Raw genomic sequence first — 17,073 nt, 5'->3', positions numbered from 1 at the left:
GAGAAGGAAATCAAAAGTTTTTTTTCAAAAAGGTGTTAATGAGATTTACTTTGGCAGTTCAGATAAAGTGGATGCCAGCAATAATTGGCAAAACTATTTGAAAAGTATACACCTGTAAGGACACAATATGAAGTATTCAAAAGACATTGCGAGCAGATGGAGCAATTCGATTAGAGCGGGAGGTTGCATATACCATATACCACATGATAAGGATAAATATGATTGTAAATTAGTTTATTTATTGATAGCAAAATAATTTATGTACCTAGTTATAGCAAGTCATTCTGTAACAAGTTTCAATATAAAAGATGGTGATAAACTGAACAGAAGTATTACGCTACTTATTTAAGACATAAAACTTTCCAACATTTTGAAACTATTTTCAAATGCTAAATTCATCATAATCTACTTATCAATAAGAATTATACTCTGAACAACAACAGTGCAATGAAGAAATTAATTTCAAATAAAAGGCAATTCAATTCAATTCCTGCCAAATATAGCTCCTGTGATTGATAATATGACTTGCCAAATGATTGGAATTATACTCTATGAATGGAATGTGTTTTTTCTTTGTTTTGTTTCATATAATGAGTACTTTGAATTTCTATAATAATTTGGATAGGACTACAGTAATTAAATATATTGTTATGGTCTAAATCTATTTGAGAAAATATAATTATAATTCAATGAATTATAATAATGATAATTCAAGGCGAGTATGTTCAATAGATGAGTTACAATAGAATATTAATGAGCATTTTTTCACCTCACCATTCTAGTTATAACATTAATTTGCACATGACAAATCTATCTTAGAATATTATTGTAACATATCGTTATTGGAATTAGAATGATGAGCTTTTGGAATGATTATCGAATTATCTTTATGAACAAAATAAGCATAACATGAGTAGGATAAGCATAAACAATGAAAAATATTAATAAAAACTTACGACTGAGTAGGCCTTAATCTGGAAGTGCAATATTTTTCCAATCGAGGAATGTATCGTCGTTTGATGGTGTATCGTCGTGTGGTGCTGAAAGCAAAAAAATCATATTTACAAAAAATGTACATTATTTATTATAAAAACACTTTAGTTACATGGTCTACTTTTGAACAAATTAATAAAAACAATATAAAAATCTTCTAGTATTACCCATTATTTTGCAAAACTTTAAAATAGTTCAAGTAGTTTCAAGTTGAAAATGACCTAAGTTAGGGTTTAGACTAGTCGTTGAACTATTTTAAAGTTTAAAAAAAAGGTACTGCAAGATTTTTATATTGTTTTTATTAATTATTTATTATGTATATACAGGGTGTCCCACCAAGGTTGTAACAGCCGTTGACCATAGATTCGACTCGACATTTCTGACAAAAAATGTACATTAATCTTTTTTCCTATAGACCTTAGTTTTCGAGATACCTATATAGATTTTTCTATATTTTCAGAATATGCCTACTTCCGGTCATTAAATACTCAATAACTCGAAAACTACTGGTCGAATTTCAATTTCAAGGGTATTGTTGGAAAGAGAAAAACATTTCAAACAAGTTTAATGTAATTTTATTTGTTGTAAGATATTTTGTAGTTTTTTATTAGGGCTTGAACTTGGAAAAATGCTCTTCTTCAAATTCAAAGTGAAATTTCAAACCGTTTTTTCTCGGTTTTTCTCCGGATGATTATAATTGTTTCAATATTTCAAAAACTTCTCCATTCCATAAGCTTTCGAATGAGTATAAATTAGAAGTGGTAAGTTCCATGATAAAGTGTTCAAAACTGCTAATATCTGGTATGAACACCTTCGAAATGAGGAAATCCACAAACAGCATTCATCAAGTGGTGATCCTAGGGTGAAATCACCTGATTTCTCTCTGACAATATTCACAAGGTTTAATCAACATTTCAACATTCTACAATGATATGACTTTTTCAATAACTTGCATTATTTCCTGTACTATAAATCCTGAATGAAATAACAATAAGTGTATGTTTCAGCCTATTTTCAGTATAGTTTTCAGTGTGCTTTCCAGTCAATTGGCATGATATGTATCAACTTTGGCTAGTAGAGAAGTATTCGCGTTCATTATCATGAAATTTACCTTGATTGAGTACTTGAACATGTTATTGGTGTATGGAGAGAGTGGATGCAATTCAAGAGTCAGTGAGAGTATGCAGGAAACGTTTTCTTGACCGAAAGCACCCATCTCATAACCCGTTTTTAAGATTGACAGATATCAAGGTAGTAAGGGTCTAGGAACAGTTTCAAGATACGAGAGGCCCGTCTTAAATTCTGAAGCTTTTGAGAATCTTATTCTGAAGTATTTCGAGCAGAATCCTCGATCCAGCATCCTGCGGGCAGCTGGGATGTTGAATGTTTCAAGAATGATATTTCAAAGAATATTGAAAAACAACTTTCGACCATTTCATGATACCCATTTCAAGAGTTGAATGAACCTGATACTGTTTCAAGGATGCAGTTTTGCCGTTGGATATTAGCACAAGATTGTAAATCAAACATTTTATGAACAGATCACAGATAAAAGTACGTTCACAAGAGCTGGTGCTGTAAATTTCCACAATAACTTTTCCACATACATGGACCTTTCATTTTCCCTGCAAGAATAAATGGTGAAGTTTTTATGGACTTTGTGGCCAATGAGCTTCACGAATTGATGGAAGACGTGCCTCTCAATTTGAGGCAGAATATGTGGCTCCAGTTGGATGGCTGCCTCCCTCATTATGCTACAAACGTCTGTGGGTGGCTTGATAACAATTAGGCGGTGGATTGGCCGAGGTGGACCCGTAAGTTGGCCACCACGCTCACCTGATCTTACTCCAATAGACTTCTACTTTTGGGGGGTTGTGAAAAGTATAAAGTTGACAGAGAACCTGTAGAGAACAGGGAGGAACTGATTCTCAGAATTCGATTGACGATTAAAGTAATGAAGAGACGGCTCAACGAAGTGAGACGGGCAAATCGAAGTTTGATAAACGGCAGCAGAAGTTGCACAAAAAGAAATGGAGGCTATTTAGAATTACTGCAAGCAGTGAGCATGACATGTAACTTGATTATCATCTAAATTATTGCCATCAGTATTTTTGATTCTGTCATTCATTTTGTCTACTTTGAATTATTATTCTTTGAATAAATTTTGTTGGATCTTGTAAAAGTATGATTAATATTTTATATAGGATTTAGGCTATATGCTACAGAAAATAATGCAAATTATAATGAAACCATTATAATCACCTGAAGAAAAACCGAGAAAAACGGTTTGAAATTTCACTTTGAATTTGAAGAAGAGAATTTTTTTTTCAAGTTTAAGCCCTAATAAAAAACTACAAAATATCTTACAACAAATAAAATTCGATTAATCTTGTTTGAAATGTGATTCTCTTTTCCAACAGTACCCTTGAAATTGAAATTCGACCAGTAGTTTTCGAGTTATTGAGTATTTAATGACCGGAAGTAAGCATATTCCGAAAATATAGAAAAATCGAAATATATCTCGAAAACTAAGGTCGATAGGAAAAAAGTTTACTGAACATTTTTTGTCAGAAATGTCGAGTCGAATCTATGGTCAACGGCTGTTACAAATTTGGTGGGACATCCTGTATATACATATATATTCTAGTTATAACATTAATTTACACATGATAAATCTATCTTAGAATATTATTGTAACATATCATTATTGGAATTAGAATGATGAGCTTTTGGAATGATTCTCGAATTATCTTTATGAACAAAATAAGCATAACATGAGTAGGCTAAGCATAAACAATGAAAAATGTTAATAAAAACTTACGACTGAGTGGGTCTTCATCTGGAAGTACAATATTATCCCAATCTATTTCAGGTTCGTCGTGTTGTGCTGAAAACAAAAAAATCATATTTACAAAAAATGTACATTATTTATTATAAAAACACTTTAGTTACATGGTCTACTTTTGAACGAATTAATAAAAACAATATAAAAATCTTTTAGTATTACCCATTATTTTGCAAAACTTTAAAATAGTTCAAGTAGTTTCAAGTTGAAAATGACCTAAGTTAGGGTTTAAACTAGTCGTTGAACTATTTTAAAGTTATAAAAAGGGCACTACACGATTTTTATATTGTTTTTATTAATTATTTATTATGTATCGTCTATATATATAGGTAATAATAATGTAGTTTTCAGGCCTATCTGATATTCAACAGAAATTGTAGAGTCAGAACCAGCAAAAGCCACTATCATACAATTAAAAATAACCTTCTTTTAAAACCAGAATGAAATGATTGAAGTTAAATTAAATTATTTATAAGTTATAAGACTTGTTATATTGCTGTAACAAAAAGTACTTGAATATTTATTGGATCGTCTCTACAGAAACTTTGCACAAACATTTATGACAACTAGACAGAGCTACAAAAAATTATGAATTGAATTTTTCCAAATTCATAAAACAAAATTGCAGCCATTTAAAATGTTATTCACTAAATAACCTAAAAAACTGTATATTTTACAAAAAATTACCTACAAGAATAACATTTTTTTAAATTTAATTACAAATCGATTAACACCTCCTAGTTTTCCAAGATTGGACAAATATTAAGTGAGATGTATGGCAGTTGTAGCGATCAAACCAAGACCAAGATGGTTATGTAAAGTTCCATTATTGTTTGAAATAATCTAAAATTGCTTACTAATAACATGCAAAGCAGATGGAGATTGTTACAATATTGAGGCAGACTTCAGTAGCATGCTTTGGCGTGCACGGAAACAAACCTCCAGTCTCCTATCACTAGAGCTGCCATATCTCACTCAATATTCGTTCAATCTTGGAGAATTAGGTGTCAATCGATTTGTAGGCCTAATTCAATTCACTAAAAAAAATATTCTAGTAATTTTTTTAAATCAGCGATTTTTTGTTATTTAAGAGATAAAATTTTAAACGGCCGCCTCTTTGCTTCATCAATTTGAGAAATTGTTATAATTTTTCTATAGCTCTTTCCAATAATTGGGAAGAAATGTTTGTGCAGTTTCACTTCCCTATGTTCAGCCATTATTTAGAAAAAAAAATAGTAAGTAAATAAAAAAAACAAGGGTGCTGTGTGCGAAACCAAGGACTTTCAGACAGTTTGAAGATTATATTAGATATCAGGGTTTTTTAAATATGAGGTTTTTTCTAATATCCATAATATTCACTATTTATATGAAATCAACAGATTTATCTTTGACTCCAATTATTACTGATCTGATTCATTTATTTTCTTTCAGCAGTCAAGTAATTTATTTTATTGAAAAACATTTATTATCTAAGACCTTTATTTTCCGATACTGTCCTGATAGAGTGGACATAACTGTCCAAACTTCGCCACGTCAACAAATAAAAAAGTAATTTCATATTAAAAGTCAAAACTGTTTTATTCTATTTTAAAAGTCATTCTATTCATTTTTGTATGATTTATTAAGTATATTTAAATAATGTGAATATCTTTTGTACAGTTTGTGATATTGATGTGTGGAAATAATGTATTGCATGACCACCTTCCCATTAAAAAAATGAAGTTAGATTCATATGACGGACAAAAATTTTGAGCGACAAAAAATTTGTTTTTTTTCAATAACCCATGAAACCTGCTGTCAAATTATCCGTGTAAAAGGAATATTTTTAGTTGTTTCCATAATTTTCACGAACACTGTATAATTACAAGTTGCGGATTACAAAGATCAATACAACACTTCATGAGCGAGCTCTCCAACCCAGGGGGTCTCTGATTATAAAAAGAATGGATAAGAGAATTGTTATGACTTACGTGGTCTTTCAATATTTTGATTTCGCATGAAGCCTTCAATGGCCTCTGTCAAGTCTGCAGACGGAAGGGGCTCAACAGAAAAAAAATCAGATTCGAGCAGTTGACTGACTGAAGCTCTCTCAGACGGCTCCACTTTCAAAAGTTTCTCAATTATATCCATTTCGGCTTGAGTGTTCTCTGCCATCAGTAATCTCAGTGTGTCTGCAAGATTTCTTTCCTCGTAAAATTTGGCCCATTCATAGTATTCTTCGTAACCAGGTAAACTGGACAGATATGGTCCAGCAACACATCCGAAAACATTAGTAATAGATCTTATTTCAGACATTTTGACATGGTCAATAAGGTCTTTACTGACGTTTGTCAATATTTCAAACAGAGTTATGCCAGCCGACCACAAATCCATACTGATGTTCACAGCCAAAGTTGAGGTACTTATAAGAACTTCAGGTGGGGTGAATCCAGGGGTACCAGCTTTGAAATTTGCCATGTTGACGTTATTTTCAAGCATCCCTTCCAGGTCAGCAATTTTCAATACTCCGTCGAAAGTCATCAGGAGATTTGCCGATTTAACATCTCTGTGCACAAAATTTTTTGAATGGATAGCTTCTAAGGCATTCAAAAATTGACGTATAACGTTTTTCTGTTGTGGCAAGCAGAGCGATTGACATCCAAGTAATTCATACAAGCTACTCATGCATAGCTCCAATACGATTGTTTTGTAATTATCGCATATATCGAAGACTTTTAGAATTTTGTCACAGTTTTTCAAATCTTTGTAGGCTCTGATTTCGGCAAAACCGAATCTGAAATTTTGTTTAATCGCAACTGTCGCAGGATGGGGTCTGTTTTTCAACTTTCCAAAACAAACAGAAGCAAACTTCCCGTAGTGAATCAGTTCCAGTTTTTGATACTTTTCCAAGCACTCCACCACCTCCATTGATGACATTTTTCATACCTGAAAAATATTTTTATATAAGAATCGGAAGAGTGTTAAATAATGAGCAAAAGCCGTATTTGACGTTTTTATACAAAATCATCCCCCATTGAGTTATTATCATATTATTCATCACATGTATACATAATAAACATTCAAAAAGACTATTCAACCTCCAGAGCAGAACAGGGTAGACTCACACTTTACCCCAACAGACTAATATTTCAAGAACTATATTTCAAGATCCATACACTAAGACAATCTACATTTTGGAAAATCCTACACAAGGAATATTATTTTATTCCATCAATATTAAAATTAAAATGTATACACAATACACATAACACTATATAATATTCGTAAGTGAGCATCAAATAATTACAACATAGATAAATACCTAGTTTATTAGATAAGTAACATCAAATTTTACTACAGTAATTTGTTTAGGCCTATTAACAAATTACCAAACCATTTTATCACCAGCAAAATCAATTGCAGCATAAGTAAAGAAATGAAATGGATAGAAAAAATTTAGCCTACTTCGATTTAGGAAAATAATCCCTTCACTCAAACTAGAATTTCCTCATCACCAGTTATTGACCACCTCATTTAAACTTCATTTTTAAGCTTTACTATTAATACTAGCAGGCAACCCGTGCTTTACACTGGGGAAAATTTTCACTTGTAAAATGCTATCTCCTAATGTCCGGAAACATAAAAATAAAATAAATATTTATCATTTTGTCAAAATTACATGGATAATCTTCATTAGAGTTGAAATTTCTCCGCAAAAAAATAGTTTGATTGGTCTTCAAGCAGAAACCATGCAATCATAAGTTACCCGTGCCACCAATTACGCCAATGATCACTTGGGAAAAGATCTGTTTGGTAGGCCTTTATTATTTGTGTGAACTTTGAATCACAAATTGAATAAATTTCCTTCAATTATTAATCAATTTGAATTGATTGATGAATAAATATAAAAATATAGGACTATAATCATCCTCCGTAAATTCAGAATCTTAATGTGAAATTGCAAGTTAATCAGTTCATTAGTTCATAAGAGATTATGTGCAAATAGTGTATTCCCTATCCCGTATGTATAAGCCGATTCCATTTATCTATATATAAAAGCGAAATGTCACAGATTCATTCACTCACTCACTCATCCATAATCAACAAAACTAAAAATCTACTGGACAAAATACATTCAAATTTGGTATGTATATAGTTGGCCAACTAGAGGCGCACTAAGAACAGAGTTGAACAAGTTCCAAAGATATTTTCAGAAAGATCATTGACAGATCAGGTTCAAATTTAGTAAAGAAGATCAGCAGGGGTCTACAAATTTTCTATTGAGAGGACTTCAGAATTAAAGATGGGCGGTTTTACTGGGCTTTCCTAGCGTTCCCTAGTGTTTTTCTGAGTTTTCTCACATTTTTCAAGAAGCAATTGAGATAAAATGTTCAAATTCGGTACAGAAGTTCAGCTAGAGTCAAGAAATTTTGTCTGCAGAGAAATTCAAAATTATGCCAAAGATATACGCCATTTTACAGCGTTTTCAAAGTGTTCTCAAGCGTTATTCAGAGCGTTTCTATTCTCAAGTTTTTCATTGCATTTTTCTACGTTTCTCAAGCAAATTCATACTTGAGAGGGTTAGATATGGAGGTTAAAATTCAACCGGGCCAAAGAGTCCATTAACTCTTTTTATGGTTATGTCCCATAACCCGTCCATATTATGGATAATAAAGTAGGCTAAATAAGCAAACATTGGACGGACATGTATTACTATGTAGGCCATGGCCTACTCAACTCATGGCCAGTACCTACAGCCGATCAGCTGTTCAAAAGCGTACACTTCAACCCGTGTTTACATTGAAATCCCTATATCGAATGGAATTTTTCATGAATAAACGTTAATAATTCAACTGATAACTACTTTTTCGAATAAAGGGTTGTTATTTTATTTTACCAATACAATTTTTATCCTTCATCATGAATTTCAAGGGTAGTAATCATTGAGATCTCTTAATATTCTCAGTTATTGGTTAACCAATTTGTAGGTTACCCATGTTTTAAATTAGCTTTTTCAAATTCAACAACGTATTTCAATAATTGTGAAAAATATAGTAATATAGTGTAAAGTTGAGTTGCTTGAGCTTTGAATTAGGCCTACCTATTGTTTTTTTTCAATTTTGATTACAGTATTGCTCAATTTCTACGAGAGGAATTACAACCACGGCTTTTGTAGTATGCTAATATTTATAGCTTTATTAGATTTAAGGAGTGACTAACAGTGACAAGTTATCAATTTTTTTTGTGTAAATTACAACCTGTGATGAGCTTTGGACATTGGAAAATGGAAGTTGAACTATTGTAGGTTAGAAAGAAGAAGCCAAAGCAGAGACCTCCAACACAGGTGGATCGCAAGTTGGACTTTGAACTACCTGCAGCAATCATGAAAACCGAAAAAGTACCAGATGATCAATGACAGGGAAATACGAAAGAAAGTAACGGAACAACAGAGAGAGAGAGAGGTTGATAGAGGCGCTGAGTCGAGCTACATCACAACACCTTGCTTATCTGTCTTCAGACTGTTATCTACCTTGACCTACGCAACATCTTAGAAATAAATTCATCGAACCAGTTAGATAGCTTAAACATTTTATACTCCAAACAATTGAGTTATTAAAGGCGCTTCCATCCTTAGGACGAATTTCAAAATCGAACAGCATATCTTCATTCAAAATATAACCATTCTAACATCCTAGAGTACAATATGTCACAAATAGAGGAGAAATTGGACAGGATTCTGGATAAATTAGAGAAGCTTGATTCATTAGACAACAAAGTGGATGCAATGAATTCTCGTTTTGAAGATGAAATAGAGGGAATAAAATCAGATATAAATACCTTGAAACAAAACTATGCAGAAAAAGTAAAGATTGTAGAGGAGAGTGAGCGGAAGTTTAATTTACTTATCTATGGAGTTCAGAGTAGAAGCTATTTTGAAATGAATGATCAGATCATGAACGTTCTCAAGTTTCTAGTCCCTGAAATAAATGGTAACTATATCAAAGAGTTATGGAAAACAAATAAGAGTAAAGAAAGAGCACCTGTGTTAGTGAAATTGAATTCAATTACAATAAAAAGAATTATACTGAGAGAGAAGAGAAGGCTCCAAGATGATAGACGCTATAAAAATGTACAAATCAAGGAGGATTTTTCTCAAGAAACCAGAGCAATAAGGAAAAACTTATTCTCCCATCTCATGAAATTAAAAAGCAAGGGTCAAAAGGTTATCATGAAAAAGGATAAGCTAGAAGTAGATGGGAAACTATTTTCACTTGAAGAACTGGACAATATAGAGACCAAATCAGCCAAACGACCTAGAAGTGAAGAGTCGAGTCCAAGGAATCAGGAAGAGGAAAGCAAAAGTCGCCATGGAAAGCAGTCTGGGAGGAAAGGGAGAAGGGTGGAAGGTAATAGAAGCATAGAGAGTTTCCTCACCAAGCACAGCAATGCGTGTGAAGAAGCGAGCAAGGTGAATGAGCAAAAATCCACTCATCAAAACAAACAGCTGATTGAGAGACCAGAAGAAAGAAAAGAGGAATGTCAAAAAACTGTAAATAATCAGACATAGCAAAAACTAAGAATACACAGGACCGGATTCATTCAGGAATTAAACAAGAATAGTTCAACTAGAAATGGAAAACTTATACACATAGGCACATTTAATGCAAGGTCTGTCCTAGGAGAAGATAAAATTATGGAGCTTGAGCTAGCAATGAAGGAGATCGAATGGGATGTTTTAGGCTTAGCTGAAATCAGGAGAAGCTACGAAGAAGTAGTAGAGCGAAATAGTGGGCATATCTTCTGTCACTCAGCAGCCACAAGAGGGAACAGAGGAGTTGGTTTTTTTTGTGAATAAACAACACAAAAATAAGATCACCGAATTTAAACCCATATCAGACAGAATTGCGTTCATAAAAATATCAATTGGAAACAATAAGCTAATGATAATACAAGTACATGCACCAACATCCGACAGTAATGAGGAAGAAATGGAACTTTTTTACGAGAGACTAGAAGGTATAATGATACAAAAACGAGCAGGAGAAAGACTAATAGTGATGGGAGATTTCAACGCAAAGATTGCAAGGAGCGCTGAGATGGGGGAAGCTAGTATTGGAAATGATAGTGGAATTCGACAACATCTTTTTTCCTTTCTTTATCTTAATTTCATTTGTATGATTTATTAAGTATATTTAACTAATGTGAATATCTTGTACAGTTGTGATATTGATGTGTGGAAATAATGTATTGCATGACCACCTTCCATTAAAAAAATGAAGTTAGATTCATATGACGGACAAAAATTTTGAGCGACAAAAAATTTGTTTTTTTCAATAACCCATGAAACCTGCTGTCAAATTATCCGTGTAAAAGGAATATTTTTTAGTTGTTTCCATACGAACACTGTATTTATTACAAGTTGCGGATTACAAAGATCAATACAACCCAGAGCGAGCTCTCCAACCCAGGGGGTCTCTGATTATAAATAGAATGGATAAGAGAATTGTTATGACTTACGTGGTCTTTCAATATTTTGATTTCGCATGAAGCCTTCAATGGCCTCTGTCAAGTATGCAGACGGAAGGGGCTCAACAGAAAAAAAATCAGATTCGAGCAGTTGACTGACTGAAGCTCTCTCAGACGGCTCCACTTTCAAAAGTTTCTCAATTATATCCATTTCGGCTTGAGTGTTCTCTGCCATCAGTAATCTCAGTGTGTCTGCAAGATTTCTTTCCTCGTAAAATTTGGCCCATTCATAGTATTCTTCGTAACCAGGTAAACTGGACAGATATGGTCCAGCACACATCCGAAAACATTAGTAATAGATCTTATTTCAGACATTTTGACATGGTCAATAAGGTCTTTACTGACGTTTGTCAATATTTCAAACAGAGTTATGCCAGCCGACCACAAATCCATACTGATGTTCACAGCCAAAGTTGAGGTACTTATAAGAACTTCAGGTGGGGTGAATCCAGGGGTACCAGCTTTGAAATTTGCCATGTTGACGTTATTTTCAAGCATCCCTTCCAGGTCAGCAATTTTCAATACTCCGTCGAAAGTCATCAGGAGATTTGCCGATTTAACATCTCTGTGCACAAAATTCTTTGAATGGATAGCTTCTAAGGCATTCAAAAATTGACGTATAACGTTTTTCTGTTGTGGCAAGCAGAGCGATTGACATCCAAGTAATTCATACAAGCTACTCATGCATAGCTCCAATACGATTGTTTTGTAATTATCGCATATATCGAAGACTTTTAGAATTTTGTCACAGTTTTTCAAATCTTGTAGGCTCTGATTTCGGCCAAACCGAATCTGAAATTTTGTTTAATCGCAACTGTCGCAGGATGGGGTCTGTTTTTCAACTTTCCAAAACAAACAGAAGCAAACTTCCCGTAGTGAATCAGTTCCAGTTTTTGATACTTATCCAAGCACTCCACCACCTCCATTGATGACATTTTTCATACCTGAAAAATATTTTTATATAAGAATCGGAAGAGTGTTAAATAATGAGCAAAAGCCGTATTTGACGTTTTTATACAAAATCATCCCCCATTGAGTTATTATCATATTATTCATCACATGTATACATAATAAACAATTAAAAAGACTATTCAACCTCCAGAGCAGAACAGGGTAGACTCACACTTTACCCCAACAGACTAATATTTCAAGAACTATATTTCAAGATCCATACACTAAGACAATCTACATTTTGGACAATCCTACACAAGGAATATTATTTTATTCCATCAATTGAAATTAAAATGTATACACAATACACATAACACTATATAATATTCGTAAGTGAGCATCAAATAATTACAACATAGATAAATACCTAGTTTATTAGATAAGTAACATCAAATTTTACTACAGTAATTTATTTAGGCCTATTAACAAATTACCAAACCATTTTATCACCAGCAAAATCAATTGCAGCATAAGTAAACAAATGAAATGGATAAAAAAATTTAGCCTACTTCGATTTAGGAAAATAATCCCTTCACTCAAACTAGAATTTCCTCATCACCAGTTATTGACCACCTCATTTAAACTTCATTTTTAAGCTTTACTTAATACTAGCAGGCAACCCGTGCTTTACACTGGGGAAAATTTTCACTTGTAAAATGCTATCTCCTAATGTCTGGAAACATAAAAAATAAAATAAATATTTATCATTTTGTCAAAATTACGTGGATAATCTTCATTAGAGTTCTCCGCAAAAAAATAGTTTGATTGGTCTTCAAGCAGCAACCTTCCAATCATAAGTTACCCGTGCCACCAATTACGCCAATGATCACTTGGGAAAAGATCTGTTTGGTAGGCCTTTATTATTTGTGTGAACTTTGAATCACAAATTGAATAAATTTGCTTCAATTATTAATCAATTTGAATTGATTGATGAATAAAAATAAAAATATAGGACTATAATCATCCTCCGTAAATTCAGAATCTTAATGTGAAATTGCAAGTTAATCAGTTCATTAGTTCATAAGAGATTATGTGCAAATAGTGTATTTCCTATCCCGTATGTATAAGCCGATTCCATTTATCTATATATAAAAGCGAAATGTCACAGATTCATTCACTCACTCACTCATCCATAATCAACAAAACTAAAAATCTACTGGACAAAATACATTCAAATTTGGTATGTATATAGTTGGCCAACTAGAGGCGCACTAAGAACAGAGTTGAAGAAGTTCCAAAGATAACTAATTTTGTCAATCATTGACAGATCAGGTTCAAATTTAGTAAAGAAGATCAGCAAGGGTCTACAAATTTTGTATTGAGAGGACTTCAGAATTAAAGATGGGCGGTTTTACTGGGCTTTCCTAGCGTTCCCTAGTGTTTTTCTGAGTTTTCTCACATTTTTCAAGAAGCAATTGAGATAAAATGTTCAAATTCGGTACAGAAGTTCAGCTAGAGTCAAGAAATTTTGTCTGCAGAGGACTTCAAAATTATGCCAAAGATATACGCCATTTTACAGCGTTTTCAAAGTGTTCTCAAGCGTTATTCAGAGCGTTTCTATTCTCAAGTTTTTCATTGCATTTTTCTACGTTTCTCAAGCAAATTCATACTTGAGAGGGTTAGATATGGAGGTTAAAATTCAACCGGGCCAAAGAGTCCATTAACTCTTTTTATGGTTATGTCCCATAACCCGTCCATATTATGGATATAAAGTAGGCTAAATAAGCAAACATTGGACGGACATGTATTACTATGTAGGCCATGGCCTACTCAACTCATGGCCAGTACCTACAGCCGATCAGCTGTTCAAAAGCGTACACTTCAACCCGTGTTTACATTGAAATCCCTATATCGAATGGAATTTTTCATGAATAAACGTTAATAATTCAACTGATAACTACTTTTTCGAATAAAGGGTTGTTATTTTATTTTACCAATACAATTTTTATCCTTCATCATGAATTTCAAGGGTAGTAATCATTGAGATCTCTTAATATTCTCAGTTATTGGTTAACCAATTTGCAGGTTACCCATGTTTTAAATTAGCTTTTTCAAATTCAACAACGTATTTCAATAATTGTGAAAAATATAGTAATATAGTGTAAAGTTGAGTTGCTTGAGCTTTGGATTAGGCCTACCTATTGTTTTTTTTCAATTTTGATTACAGTATTGCTCAATTTCTACGAGAGGAATTACAACCACGGCTTTTGTAGTATGCTAATATTTACAGCTTTATTAGATTCAAGGAATTTTTAGATTAAACATAATTTTTTTGAAAAGGTAAATTGGTAGGCCTTTCTTGAGCAGACTTTATACTACGACGTGTCCTTTGTCCTCTCGGGATCAGCCACAAATCTGTGATGTGTCCTCTGTTTTATATGGACTCACACACTTGTCTGTCTCCTTGACTTGTAATCAGTCCGGTCGATGTGTTCCCTTTCCTGATAGGACAGGGACACGTCGCAGTATAAAGTCTGCTCAAGAAAGGACAGATAACACGTCGACCGGACAGATTACAAGTCAAGGAGAAATACAAGAGTGTGAGTCCTTAAAAAACAGAGGACACATCACAGACTTGAGGTTGCTCCAGAAAGGACAAGGGAAACGTCGCAGTATGAAGTCTGCTCAAGAAAGGACAGATAACACGTCGACCGGACTGATTACAAGTCGAGAAGACAGACAAGTGTGTGAGTCCAAGAAAAACAGAGGACACATTGAGTACTTGTAGTCTGTGATGTGTCATCTGTTTTTTATGGACTCACACACTTGTCTGTCTTCTCGACTTGTAATCTGTCCGGACGACTTGTTCTCTGTGCTTTCATGAGCAGACTTTATACTGCAAAGTGCTCTTTGTCCCCTCGGGAGCAGCCACAAATCTGTGATGTGTCCTCTGTTTTTCATGGACTTACACACTTGTATGTCTCCTTGACTTGTAATCAGTCCGGTCGATGTGTTCCCTGTCCTTTCGTGAGCAGACTTTATACATCACAGACTTGAGGCTGTTCCTGAGAGGACAAGGGACATTTCGCAGTATAAAGTCTGCTCACGAAAGGACAGATAACACGTCAACCGGACAGATTACAAGTCGAGGAGACAGACAAGTGTGTGAGTCCATAGAAAACAGAGGACACATCACAGACTACAAGTAGTCGATGAGTAGTCTGTGATGTGTCCTCTGTTTTCTATGGACTCACACACTTGTCTGTCTTCTCGACTTGTAATCTGTCCGGACGACGTGTTCTCTGTCCATTTGTGAACAGACTTTATACTGCGACATGACCCTTGTCCCCTCGGGAGCATCCACAAGTCTGAGATGTAACCTCTGTTTTTTATGGACTCACACACTTGTCTGTCTTCTTGAATTGTAATCTGTCCGGTCGACGTGTTATCTCTACTTTCGTGAGCAGACTTCAAACTGCTTACGTATCCTTTGTCCCCTCATGAGCAACCACAAGTCTATGACGTGTCCTCTGTTTTTTATGGACTCACACACTTGTCTGTCTTCTCTACTTGTAATCTGCTCGGACGACGTGTTCTCTGTCCTTTCATGAGCAGACCTTACACTGCGACGTGCTCTTTGTCCCCTCGGGAGCAGCTCTGTGATGTGTCCTCTGTTTTTTATGGGCTCACACACTTGTCTGTCTCCTTTACTTGTAATCAGTCCAGTCGATGTGTTCCCTTTCCTGAGAGGACAAGGGACACCTCGCAATATAAAGTCTGCTCACGAAAGGACAGATAACACGTCGACCGGACAGAATACAAGTGGAGAAGACAGACAAGTGTGTGAGTCCAAGAAAAACAGAGGACACATCGACACTTCGAGTACTTGTAGTCTGTGATGTGTCCTCTGTTTTTTATGGTCTCACACACTTGTCTGTCTTCTTGAATTGTAATTTGTCCGGTCGACGTGTTATCTCTACTTTCGTGAGCAGACTCCAAACTGCTTAGTGCAGGGACACACGATCCGGCGACATCGCCGTCCGGCGTTTTCGCCTTCCGAAGCTTCGCCGTCCGGTTGCAAGAAGTACACAGGAAGGCATGGGGCAGAACACACGACGCCGGCGACGCCGGCGAAAACGCCGGCCCGGCGAGAAATTGACCCGGCGATATCGCCGGGTATTCTCTACTTCGCCGTCCGGTTTTGCCGCCGGAAAGCAGTAGCAGGGCATTGTACTATATGGAGATGAACACACGACACGGCGAAAATGCCGGACGGCGCTGTCCCCACCCATGCCACTTCTTTATTTATTAACATTTGTAAAGTTACAAATGGGTAGGGTAGGGTTACAAGGGTAGGTTACAAGGGTAGGGTTGTAAGGGTAGCTGCTACGATATTTTTCTTCTGCAGGGTTTGCAACACTGATTCAACCCTGATTCAACTAGTTGTGTTGCCCTTTTTTCGTTCAGTGTCGAGTATAATATTGTTGTTACTGTCTAGTTTCCAATTTTTTGTTCCTGTCATGTGTGCTGACAACGTAGACATGGACCTACTCATCAGCCTTGTTGCTGAAAAGCCTGGAATCTGGGACCGATCTTTAGAAATATACAAAGACAAAAACAAAACCAGAGATAGCTGGCGGCAAATTTATTCTGTTCTGAATCCTGACTTTGAGGAATTGGAAGAAAGCGAAAGGAAAAACTATGGTAAGTTTAATTTTATTAATTATAAGTTTAATATTTAATTATATAAGTCAATTATTTTCATTGTATTTACTTGCTTTTTTGTTCAGTTTTAATGTAAATAATTTTTCTCCATAGTCTTTCATAGAAAGACTATA

The 17,073-nt window shown here is 34.7% G+C and overlaps 1 protein-coding gene across 1 annotated transcript; it reads right to left on the bottom strand.

Annotated features, from left to right (window-relative positions):
- Positions 1–956: 956 nt before the first annotated feature.
- Positions 957–6,757, bottom strand: LOC120354773 (cyclin-dependent kinase 9-like). The gene is made up of 3 exons (XM_039442395.1): positions 5,809–6,757; positions 3,815–3,880; positions 957–1,040 (listed from the first exon to the last, which is right to left on the bottom strand). Exons 1-3 carry the CDS (start codon positions 6,752–6,754, stop codon positions 970–972), a joined length of 1,083 nt encoding a protein of 360 aa, XP_039298329.1. The 5' UTR covers positions 6,755–6,757; the 3' UTR covers positions 957–969.
- Positions 6,758–17,073: the final 10,316 nt, after the last annotated feature.

This window comes from Nilaparvata lugens, chromosome X (assembly GCF_014356525.2).
Source record: "Nilaparvata lugens isolate BPH chromosome X, ASM1435652v1, whole genome shotgun sequence".
NCBI classification, from domain to species: Eukaryota; Metazoa; Arthropoda; class Insecta; order Hemiptera; family Delphacidae; genus Nilaparvata; species Nilaparvata lugens.
This window is presented reverse-complemented; position numbering and strand designations above follow the sequence as displayed.

What these genes read in the sequence shown, in the direction of transcription:
- LOC120354773 (XM_039442395.1), bottom strand. Translation starts at nt 6,754, where the DNA reads ATGTCATCAATGGAGGTGGTGGAGTGCTTGGAAAAGTATCAAAAACTG. An exon ending in TCAAAATATTGAAAGACCAC is followed by an intron (nt 3,881 to 5,808) that starts GTAAGTCATAAC and finishes TTTTGTTTTCAG; the next exon opens with CACAACACGACGAACCTGAA. An exon ending in AGATGAAGACCCACTCAGTC is followed by an intron (nt 1,041 to 3,814) that starts GTAAGTTTTTAT and finishes TTTTGCTTTCAG; the next exon opens with CACCACACGACGATACACCA.